Raw genomic sequence first — 12375 nt, forward strand, 5'->3', positions numbered from 1 at the left:
CACACGCTCTGACAGAGAGTGCTCAGCAACTGTAGATGCGGCGAATCCACGAGCAAAGGCAAGGTGATGCACACGTAGGTCTGATAAGCCACGTAGGGATTAAGTGCTTTGGGGTAAAAAAAGGGTGGAATGGAAGTCCAAGTGAATAACGCGACTGGCTCAGCGACAGGGCTCTGGTGAGCGATAGCGCGGGGAGGTGAGGTTTCCAGGACACGGACATAGGCTTTGGGGAATGAGGTCACAAAGATGCAGAGTAGGAAATACCTAGCCTGCGCGACAAACAGGTTTCCAAACGTTGCCAAGGATCAGGATCCGAAGTAACAGGTCCTTTGGTGTCTTGAACAAAAACAAGGGGCGTAGTCACAGAAGTGGAACAGAAAGCCAAGCAAAGGCTTGTTCCGGACACATCACTATAAGCCACAAAGGGAGTGTGTCAAAAGAGCTGTACTGTGGCTGTTAGTCCATCAAGGAGTAAGGGATCATCTGAAAAGATCAGACTTTCTCATTATTGACATGCACCATCACAATCCTGTCCCGGTCCCCAGACACGATACAAGAGGCCTGTTTCCTGACACTGGGGTGCCATATTTATGCTCAGTGCAGGCCTGTGGGTGGGGTAAACTTCAATGGGGTATAGGTTTTCAGGGACACCTGTAAACGTGGCCACTTTTGCAGCACTTCCTTTGTGTTTTTACTGTGAACTATCCCGCAGTGCCCCTCTTATGTAAAACCCAAGAAGAGGTGTGGCTATGATAATGGGCAAACCCTTCCTTTTGGTCACTTCAAACCAGTACTGGGTTAGCTCCCCCTCCACTGAGTTATGAGGCTGGCTGAATATTAAAACAAAAGGGAGGCAGGTTTAGGTAGGAGCTAAATCTGCCAGTGACAGGGTAGGCAGCCTCTGAAGCTCGGGAAGGGGCTGAGCACGACCCACCAGACCATCTTGCTGAGGTAGAAAAACATCTACCCACACCTAAGCTCATTGTCCACTGTCTGGGAGCAATCCATATCGCACCACAGGAGAGCTATTACCAGTCATGTGACACCGAACACTGGCAGAAAGGCATATTTGGCTTAGGCAGGAAAATTACAACTTTCTAAAAGTGCCATTTTCTAAAATTGTAATTTAAAATCCAAATTCACCATAAGTAAGGATTTTTAATAAGTAATTTCTCTAACTATTCCTAAACTGAAGTTATGCATTAAAGGATGTTATAATGTAATGCAGATCATTTCTGTGGGAGAGCCAGCCTTGCCACAGTGAAAAAGAACTTTGGAAGTGCCTTACACACAGGATATGTGAACCATAGATACACTTGCCCTACTGTGTAAATACCAATCATCCTTCCCTGTGGGCATATACAACCTACCTTAATGGTGATTGATAGCTATTAAAAAGGAAGGGATAGATCCTGTAAAGGGTTCATTTTGACAATTCAAACTCGCACTTTTAAAACTGCATATCCAGGCTACAGCAGCAGGCCTGGAGACATGCCTTGCTTTAGTGGTAGTAGCACAATATGTGCTACAGTCAACTATTGACATTTAACTTACAGTCTTAGGTACATTTTTGTATCATATACTAGGAACGTAGTAGTTGGTTAAATATGCCCATCAGGAGTGTAGGCATTTTCAACATGTTTTCGGGATTTATGCTAATTCACTGGAGCCTGGGATAGCAGTGTCCCAGTGGCGGTGTAAAAAAAAACAGCAGCATCAGTCCAGAAAATGGGGGTGACCATACAAAAAGGGGCATTTTAGCACAGCCGCGATCACTGTATATCAAGGGGTGTTATCATGGGCATACGTTTCGTTCTTCACATCAAATGCATACATAAAGAATAATTTTCACTCACAGTCATAGACACACATCTACAATACATTCCCTTAAGGAAATGGTGATCCAATAGTCAATTAATCGAGCATTTTTTATGTGTTTGATTATAGAGGTGAACAAAAGCCAGATTTAATCTCAGGGGTTTCTGCACACAAAGGAGTGATATTACTCCTGTGTGAAAGAACGTCATGCTCTGTATAATTTATAAAAATAGAGCAAATTTAAATATGCTTTTTAGTGCTTAAAATATCTAAAAGAGACAGACTTAAAGATCTATGCATGAAAATGCTGTTTCAACTAATCCCCTTTTCATTCTTCTCATTATAAAGTTTTAGCTGCTGCAGGCATTACACAAAGGAGCAATTAGATGTCTTCAGAAAGAATAAAAGCATGCACACGAGTTTGTTTTAAAGTCTAATTATCCTTACAAAAATCCCAGAATAGTTGGTAGCCAAAAGCTACACCTTAATACATGACTTACTATCAATGTATAATAAAAAATAGAGAAACGTCCCAGTCGTATTGTTAGGAAAACATAACGTGTTGCATTACATTTTCTTGCCGAGGCTGTATATTCTGTATCTGCCAAGGCAGCCCCAAAAGACAAGTAGAATGTTACCAATAAAAAACAGAAGCAAGAATACAAGCCTAGTAAAATGGTTTGGACTAATCAGAGACATTTAGCACCAGCAATGAGGTTAGGTATGTGCAGCCATAGAGTACCTACGGTCAAAGGAGTGAAGACAGAATGCATCAGTGTGGTGAGTTCGAAATCCCTCATGTCAAATCATGTTTAGAAAATTTTCCCATTATTGGAATATCACCAAACGTTGGAAGTTTTCGCAGTCATGGGGCAGACCGACTGGCTTGAGCAGAAAATGTCTCAAGGGCACAGTTAAACTGTGGCAAATTGACATTATCCATCCAAATCAGTCATCAGCCAGCATTTTGCCTCACTTGGCACTTTATTTCACGCAATTTTTTAAAACTTTCCCAAACTCTGTGAAGAATTTGACATTTTTCCAAATCCTTGTTCTATTATCGTCGCCTTATGGTGTAAAAAAATCATCATGATCTATTTATCTTCCTCGGTAGCGCTCCGCAGGTATAATCTGTGCATCGACTGCATTTGGGAATCAATTATTTCTGGTCAAATGATTAGTGTCTTTAACCCCTTCTCACATTGTTCAATATGGATTTAATTTTGGGGGGCTTGTGCAGTCTATTGCAAGCTATGGGTGGCCTTGGGGCACTGATGGACATGGCAATGATTGAAACACAGGGAAGAAAGATACAGGGGGCAATGTGATCATTACTAAATAAAGATCAACATTTAGGGGCAGATTTACAAGCCCCGTGCACCACTTTTGAGCCGCCGTTGCTTCACTTCTGTGGCACAGTGGCGGCGTAAAGCTAGCGCCATGCTGCGGGGGATTTACAACATGATGCATCTAGGGAGAAGCGTCACGTTGTAAAGCCCTGTGCCACATAAAACCTGCATCAGGTTTTTTGTGGGCGTTCCGGCACAGGGTGGGCGTTCCAGCGCAGGAACGCCTCGGAAAAGTGCCTGAGTGAAATCTACAAGATTTCACTCAGTCACTTTTCCGACCCCGCTGCGTCAAAACCTTGCGCCTGCTTGAAGCGGGTTGACGCAGTGCTGGAGTTGCGTCACGCCCGCAACACAACTCCAGCACTGCGCCAGCCTTACGCCGACAGATGCAACACGCATCTGTTTATCCTTGTGCCATGATGCGCTGCATTGTAAATGTGCCGCATCTGTGGTGGCGCAAGGGTAAACTTGTGTCACGCATCTTTCCTGGCACATCCCTGCTGATTTGCAGTGATGCGCCAGGTAACGTAAATCTGCCCCACAGTTTTTGGGGTTTGACTGTGGTCTTTAACCAAAATGAGGAAGGGTCCTACCTGCACTTCAGGTAAATAAAATGACTCCTCCCAGTATGTTCGGTCTTCAAGGGAGGACAGAATGGTGATTTAGGGCCTGACTTAGACCCTAGCTGGCGGCCTGGCATCCATCCACTGCCACCGCGGCTGCACTGCTGGCTGAACAATTAAGATCACCAACAACTCTACAGTGATCTCTGTGCCTTCACAGGAACTCGGAATGCACTAAACATTTGGCATCTCTTTTGGACAGCTGCACACCAGGCTTCTTTGTATTTCATAAACAAACCACAAATAAGGAGCTTGTGTTTAGAAAACAACAACAAAAAAAAATAGCGGCACCCACACCCTTGAGGTTTTCTCCCAGATTATGAGATTATTATTTTGTTTTTCTGTTCGTGACCACCATGTTTTACCTAGCGGTGATAGGCACAAAGAAAAGGATATTGAACTGCCCATTTGAATTAAGGTGAGCATGATAGTCCACACATAACGGAAAACCACCTGTGATGAAGGAATAAGGCAATATAAATATTGCAAGGCACAACACAATGAAACAGTCAAAACAGTATGCAACAGAGCAAGCGCGGTTCAACATAAGATCACATTGCAATAATGCAACCCCAAAAATGGCAGAATAAAAAACAACACAACACATCAACCCCACAACAAAATAGCACGCAACTAACTATGTACAAATATTTGTGTCACACATTACAACCTCCAAACCTCTGCCTGCTACCATGACATGGTGGTAAAAGGTGTTGATACCAAGCACTTATCACAGAGGACTTGAAATAGCACAAGTCAAAAAAAATTGTGACCAGGGCTACTGTTTCACTCTAGCAGGTATTTTCTCATCCCTGCTTTTGCCTTTGTCAATGTTTTCCTATCTTTCTCTTCCTCCATCTCCGCCCCTTTGCTGCCTTTCCATTCGTTGATCTGGGTCAAAGTCTGATGAAGAAAAATAAGTTCTGCCCACAAAATGGATGCCACTGCCCACCATCTTAGAGCACAACTTGAGGTATGAATGGGGTCATATTTACTACTTATGGGCGCAGTCTGGCGCCACTGTGAATAGCTTTGCCCTAGGAGGGCGCCCACCATTATCCTGCCAACAACAAAGACAACATAGGGGCATATCAACAACAACCGGCGATAATTATCGCTCAGCGCTCTTAGCGTGAGGATAATTATCGCCGGCTAGCGTGAATTTTTATCGCTGAGATAGCGTGCTATTAGCAACGCTTATCTCAATAGCGATAAAAATCTACATGCTAACAGGCTAACGTGAGATTATCGCTGGAAACCCAGCGATAATCACACGTTACCTTGTTGATAGGGACAGGCAAACTTAGCCATGATATCCTCCTTCCATAGGATATCATGGCTAAGTCTGAAAATTAGCAGACGTAAAAAAGCAGCGTTAACCACGGTTAGCGCTGCTTTTTTTGTCTCTAACAGGGTTAGCGACATTCTTGATAATAGGAGAAATGTCGCTTAGCGACATTTCTCCTATTATTTTACTCTGGAACGCCCCCTTTGCATCTCATTAGAGATGCAAGGGGAAGCGTAGAGTAAAAGGGTGCTAACATGCAAATTTGCGTGTTAGCACCCTGTTGTTGATAGGGTGCTAGTTTTATCTCTGCTTTTTTGGCTTTTAAAGCCAAAAAAGCAGAGATAAAGCCCTTGTTGATATGCCCCTTAGTTCAGTTAAGTCGGCGATAGCCAAAGCGTTGTGCTAAAATAAAGTAAAGTAAAATGATGAATGCATCTTTGTGGGCTCATACGTTTTTCTAAGAGATAGCAGCTGTCAGGAGACCCCGCAGCATGTGCGTGTTGCTCCTAAAATACGAAAAGCTAAATATGTGGCTCACGCTATCGCAAAGGTTAAATGAAATACAACTGACAGGCAGACTAGCCCGTGGCTTCCGCTGCACTTAAGTGTACACTAGATAATGCCAAATGGATGATGACGGGAAAAGGCTACGCAGTCACTGAGACCGGAAAATATCTGAATTACAGCCTCAGAATTATTTGACCTTTGGGTAAATGCATCAGCGGAGAAGAGAAGGGCAAGCCATCATGTACAATTACGAAAAGGATTGCAATATCCAATCCTAAAAAGAAAATGTGATAAACAATTTTAGTATGGGAACGTATACAATAAGTAACCATAAGTCAGGAGTGTTTAATTCAACAAGTCACAGCATTTTTATGCTATTTCTATAATGCGTGGTCAGTTAAAAAATGTAATAGTGAACTCTTGATTAATTTCAGTCAAGTTCAGACACCAAATGTATATTATTCACAATGACTCTGTTGGAGTTTATAGTCCTGCTTCCAGAATCAACTGTTCAAGAAGGGCATGGATTCAGCCCAGCTATTTAAATTTGCGATTGCTAAACTGGTAGGGTATTGTGTGAGGTGGGGACCAAATAACTAATTTCAAGGAAGTTTGGTGGCTAATTAAAATTTTATGGTGAGTAGCAGTGTGTCACTGTTAGATATGGGGGTCTCTAGTTGGCAATAGTTTGCACCTTTGTCCAAATAGGGACCCTTGCTTCTAGTCAGGAAAAGGGGGATACGCTCCTAAAATAACTCCTGCTCACCCCCTTGGTAGCTTGGCCCGAGCAGACAGGCTTATCTCAGAGGCAGTGTGTAAAGCATTTGTGAACACATACAGTAACACAGTGAAAATAAGGGAGCACTGCCTGTTCAGAAAAATAAGTAATCTTTATCTAAACAAGACCAAATGGCAAAAATCCACAATACAGTATCAAAGGTAGGGTGCCTAAATGGTAGAAATAGTTCAGTTCAATCCAAGTTGCAAATGCAACACTTTTCCAACAAAGTACCTTAGATGCGTCATGCAAAACAAACAAAAGGGTCACAGGGAAGGCGAAGCGTCAGTTCCTTGCTTTGGGGAAGGCGGCGCACTTGTTCCTTACTGCAGCGCAGGGTAGACGATGCGTCAGTTCCTTACCGGAGAGGAGGGGATGCTGCGTCACTTTCTTACTGCGTTCCGGTTACGATGAGACAAGATGGCGTCGCAATGTGATGATCTGGTGCGATGCAACAAAATGGCGGCTTGATGCGATGCGACGATCCGGTCCGATGCGTGAACTTTTGCAGCCACACGGCAGGCGCTGGGACGATGTTTTCGGTGATGCGCCAGGACTCGGTGTAGATTCGGCACACTTCTTCCCTATGGCTCGGCGATGCGTCCGGTCTCAGTGGGGATGCGACACGCTTGTTCGTCATTGCGTCGCGCTTCCAGCTCCCAGCGACAAACAGTCTCTAGAGGTCCTGAACAGCAGCAGGCACCTCTCTGAAGGTTAGATTTCCCAGCAAGGAAATTCAGAGGAGCTGGTGGTGAAGTCTTTGTGTCCCTGAGATATCAGACAGGAGGCAAGCTCAGTTTCAAGCCCTTGGAGATCTTCCTCGAAATGACAAAGCAAACAGCAAAGTCCTTTTCTCCTTTCCTTGGCAACAAGTAACCACTGTAGGCCAACCCCAAACAGCAAACAGCACAGGGGCAGTAATCTTCCTTCAGCGCGTCCGGTTCTTCTCCTTGCCAAAGGGTCCTCTTGATTTTCCAGAAGTGATCGATAGTTCTGGGTTCTGAGCCCCCCTTTTTATACACACAAATCCTTTGTGTCTGAAGGCAGAGAGTGTCTGTACCCAGCCAAAACTAGTTCTGTCCTCTCTGGTGTAGCTTCCTGGCAGGAGGTGGAGACAGAATTCTTGAAAGAAGACTTGCAGGTGAAAGGAAATCTCCTCCCTTTACTCTAAATTCAACCCAGGTCCCATGGAATTTCAAGGAAGTGGCATGGCAGATGGCACTTTCAGTATATTCACCATCCACAAAGTCACCTCCTCTGTTTTCCCATTTACAATGGTCATCATTGATGACAGATACTTATGTCCACACATGTTCTTTGAAACAGTGACAGGAAAAACAGTGATAGTGATAAAGTAACTACTTGGTCACTTGCAAAATAATGATAAAGTTGTGATACAAATAACTGTTTCATTTCTGTTGTCAGTCATGACGCATGCTCTAACAGACAATGAGGTAAAAAATGAAATTCAATAGGAACTCATACAATGTTGAAGACACTGCCACTAACGTGAGACATGTTCTCATATATTAATTTTTTTGCAGTTGATATAGCATGAACTTGACCCGAAGGTATTGGAGATATTCTTAATATGACACCCTCAAGAGAAATGGATTAAGGAAATGTGATCTGTCAATGCAGCACTGGTATGAAAAGAACATAACTATGGCATAGGAAAAGATTTTAAAATCTAAATACTTTACCTGGAGTCCCTCTATAGCTAGTCTCAGCATGCTTGGAGTCAGTTTGGAAGCCTGCTTAAAAGTAAAGTTGCTCCAGTCAATGATCAAGACAAATCCATTCACCTGGAGCTCTGGGTCTTCAATCATGGCTTCTAAAGACAGCAATATGGCACGTAAAATGTCCACCAAGGTGTACCTGTAATTACCAAGCAACAGGAGTTTTAATTTTTGAGAATGTCACAACATCAAAGTTATGGCAATACATAACAGGTTTATATACATTATAACATGTTATTAGTATCCAAGGTCAATCAAAAAATCAACACAATTGAAGTTTACCAATTGTTGATTGCCACTGCTTATTAATTTCATGAATATTATAAGATGAGTTTTGTTCAGGTGACAAAGAGTATGTAAAATGTGCAAATTTCTAGTGCGAAATGGAAGTAATTTAAAAACGAAGGGCCTCATTTACAAGAAAGTGCTGCAGCGCGGCCCCGCAGGCCCTTTGGCTGCGCCACACTGCGGCACTTTCAAAGCACAGGGATGCACCATATCTACAAGAATATGATGGATCCCTGTACTCTCCCCTGCGCTGGGGCGCAATTAGCTGCCATGCGCCGATGCAGGGCACCCTTGCACCATGGTGCAAGGATTCCTGCATCACAGGGATGATTGTTTATGTGCAGGAAGGTGTCCCTTCCTGCACATAAACAAACCGAAATGGCGTTTTTCAACTTATATGTGAGCTGCAATAGCACACATAGAACTTGCAAAACTTCATGTTTTTAATGATTGTTTATGTGCAGGACGGGACATTTTCCTGCACATAAACAACCACAAGAGGTGATTTCCTCGTTTTATGTGTTCTGCAGTACACATAAAAAGAGGAAAAAAACGAGGAGAAATAAATACATTTCTCCTCGTTGCGCCTCCCTACGCCTCCCCTAGGGTAGCATTCAGACACATTTCCAGGTTTATGATTTCCAGTAAATCTGGAAATGTTTCAGGTTCCATGGGTGTTGTGTGGGAACACCCACAGCAACACCTATGTAATGCCCCTTTCACGCAAAATGCTGAGTGTAAAGGGGCCGTATTTAGAAGGACAGGAAAAGCCACACAGGGTGGCTTTACTGTCCTTGTAAATATGGGGCAGAAAAATGCGCAGCTAGTGTGTCACAAAAAGTGTCGCACTGGTGGCACAAGGGACTTGTAAAAAAAAAACAAATTTGCAAAATGTATCTTGCCGGTATCTCAAGTAATAGAGTGGTTCAAGGAGAATACGTCCGGCCTGAAGAGAAAGCTTCTCTCAATGAGATATTTTCTACTTGAGTCAGGATCCAATGAGCAAAAGGTATGCTGAATTTTGTGCTAACAATTTTGCACGTTTCATGTAGCCCAAAATTCGGGAATTATGCAAAATCACACTAGAGTGACAAAAAAATTCGAAGAGATCTATTGACAAGACAGCACTGTAGTCTGCTAGTGGCTGGAAGAACAGCCCACTAAAGTCATCCTATCAAGAGTTCTCAGACAGTGCCACCTACAAACTAACCAGTAAATCCCAAAGTTAGAACACCTTTTCCAACTGTGTTTTAGAAGAGGCACCGGGTCTGGTGGCTCAGTGGACTAATGCATCCACTGCAGGGGCCTATGTTCGTCCTCATGGTTACAGGATCAAATCCTGGCAGGTCCACTCAGCCTTTCATCCATCTGAGGTTGATAAAATGAGTACCATTGAGTTGGGTAACCATAAACATCTGTTCTTCAGCGCCTACGGGTGAACGTGTGCTTTACAAACACACATGTTATGTTATCAAGTCTGCTTCTACCCCACCTGCCTCTAGATACCTTAAATAGAATTTACACAAAAACAGATTGATTAATATGTTTCGATACAATTGTGTTTTGTTTCAATAAAAATCATAAAGGCAATTATCACAGCTTCTAAACACAGTATGCAAAAAGTACTTCCTGTTACAGTTAATAAACACTATAGTCACTCACGATATATCACAAGTTTCGAAGCAACTATCAGGTTTTTATCCATACAGGTTTTAATAAACAATTCAAGATGCATCCTAATTCCATAAATTCATACAAAGAACCTGATTGTGAATTGAATGGGTAGAGTGGTAAATCTGAATACAAATTTTAAATTATTGTGCAGTAGTACTGTACCAGTACCATGCAATTATAAGTTGAATACCACAGAATAGGGAATCGCCATGAGGAACCGGATTTACTGGTCAGAATACCACACTGAATTCCCAATGCTGTGGAGTCTAATGCAAACATTACTCACAGGCTCTGAGAAGGTGGTAAATGTTGGCGGGGTCCTTGGTGTGGGCTAGATGGAGCGACAGAAACAGGGAAGTAAGGGAGGGAAAGGTCGTTTAAGGCCGGAAGAAAGGCTTGACTGCTGCAGCAGACAAAGTCGTATGCGATTTTACTAGGAAGAATTATACAGTCCAGTAAAATCATTAACACCCGAGAAAACCATGTGCAAGAACACCAGTCCGTCATGATCCGGTACAGGGTTGGACTAGCCATAGCGGGCACCGGGTGTTTCCCCGGTGGGCTGCCAGAGTGGGGGCCGGTTTTGGGCACCAGGGAGGTCTTTTTTGTTACTGGAAGCTGACAATATCATCTCCCTGTCTGGCCCTGATCCGGCAGAATGGAATGCCGCATGATAATTCCATTCTGCCTGACTGTTAGTAAGTACCAAAGCCATACACCCCATTGCTATAAGCATAATATTTATACACATTTAAATCCCATTACTCATTCACAGATAAGTTCAAATAATGACTAAGCCTAAAAGCAAAATTAGGCAGCTAGTAATTTACAATTTTGTCTAAAAATGTTTTGTCTGTCAGTGTGGTAGATGTTCATCCTTCATACTGGAGGTGGACATTGTGCTGCATTGTTAGCTATCAGCCAACACAGCAGAGGCTTCTCTTCAAATAGGGCTACCTCTATGAAGGAACAAAACACCTTGCCCCCGGTAGAAAACCTCTACTGCCAGGGGCTGATTTGAACACTCAGAGTGTCCCGTCCAAATGAGTGGTATCTTGTTCATAACAATATGTATAGTCTCTCTAATATGTGCTGACAAGAGGAGCATGTTAAGAGCACTACACTTAATATGATGAAACTTTCCATGGCAATCTTTCATGGACTTAACTTTGCCAGACAAGTTATTGATCAGTCACCCTACAGTGGGCGCTTCTCCATCACTATGTTACGTGGTGTTGTCAATTCATTGAAGGGCCTGAAGGAAGACTGGGAAAATGCGCTACTAGCTGACATTGGGTGGTGCACCCAGCTGATGTAGTCTTATCATATGTGCATGGGTGTCATGCTAGCAACCAAGAGCATAAGGTTTGTGTATATGTACGCATTCGTTTTTCTCTCTGCTGTCTGAAATTGGAAAGACCTGACACTCACAACTTGAAAAATTGCTTTTTAAATCATTATGAGCTTTGTACAAATGGGGTTGCATCTTCATTGGATATTCACAGCACCACCTGTGAAGGACCGCAAGAGTCAGCACTTGGAGCGCTGTCACTTGGTAGAAGACTTCAATCAGCATGCCCAACCTATACTCCACTTTCCCCACCTTTCACCGCTATCATTGTCCCCTTCCACTTTGCTTCCATACCCTTCCCCTCCTTTCCATTCAACAGTCCTTTAACTCCTGTGACCTCCATCCTATCCATTGCACTGTGTGGTAAAGTATAAATCACTCATGTAAAAAGTGTGAAGCTTATACTTGCTTTGTTAAGGGTACATCTCAAGATAGAAATGCCTCAGCCACCATCTCTATCAGCCTCCAACCGCAAACCACACTTTTCCACATTCTCAGAACCTTTCATTCTTTACAAGAAGGTTCTGTTAAGATAAAGAGATACCACACACTGTCATTCTTGGGCCCCACAAGGAGAAACATCTCAGCCGCTGCATCACCCAACTTTTACGGGTGGCATATCCTGCACCTCAGAAATAGCAGTTTGGTCCATCGTTGATTGGGAAATCTTTGCAATGGTGAAGATGGGCAAAGTCAGAAAAAGTCACCCAGCTTCAACGATGTAAAATTTAAAAAATCACTGGACTTCGTGGGTGAAGATGTTAAGGTTTGCAACGAAAATTAGTTAAAGAATTAAAGTACAGACAAACACGTACAATCGGGAGATTAGATCATAAAAAGTACAATATAAAGAAGTGGAAAAAAGTAATAATACATAGTTTGGGTTGGAGTACGGAAAAAGGGTAATAGAGACATTTAGGGTTATGTCTAGTTTATATATAGGAGTTAGGGCTAAAGGGA

At 42.9% G+C, this 12375-nt stretch overlaps 1 protein-coding gene across 1 annotated transcript in view; it reads right to left on the reverse strand.

Annotated features, from left to right (window-relative positions):
* CLVS2 (clavesin 2) overlaps positions 1–12375 on the reverse strand; it is a 414386-nt gene that overhangs the window by 167263 nt on the left and 234748 nt on the right. The window contains exon 2 of the mRNA XM_085611751.1: positions 8067–8241. Coding sequence (XP_085467877.1) covers positions 8067–8241 — 175 coding nt within the window. The remainder of the gene's footprint in view (positions 1–8066; positions 8242–12375) is intronic.

This window comes from Triturus cristatus, chromosome 6 (assembly GCF_964204655.1).
Source record: "Triturus cristatus chromosome 6, aTriCri1.1, whole genome shotgun sequence".
NCBI lineage: Eukaryota > Metazoa > Chordata > Amphibia > Caudata > Salamandridae > Triturus > Triturus cristatus.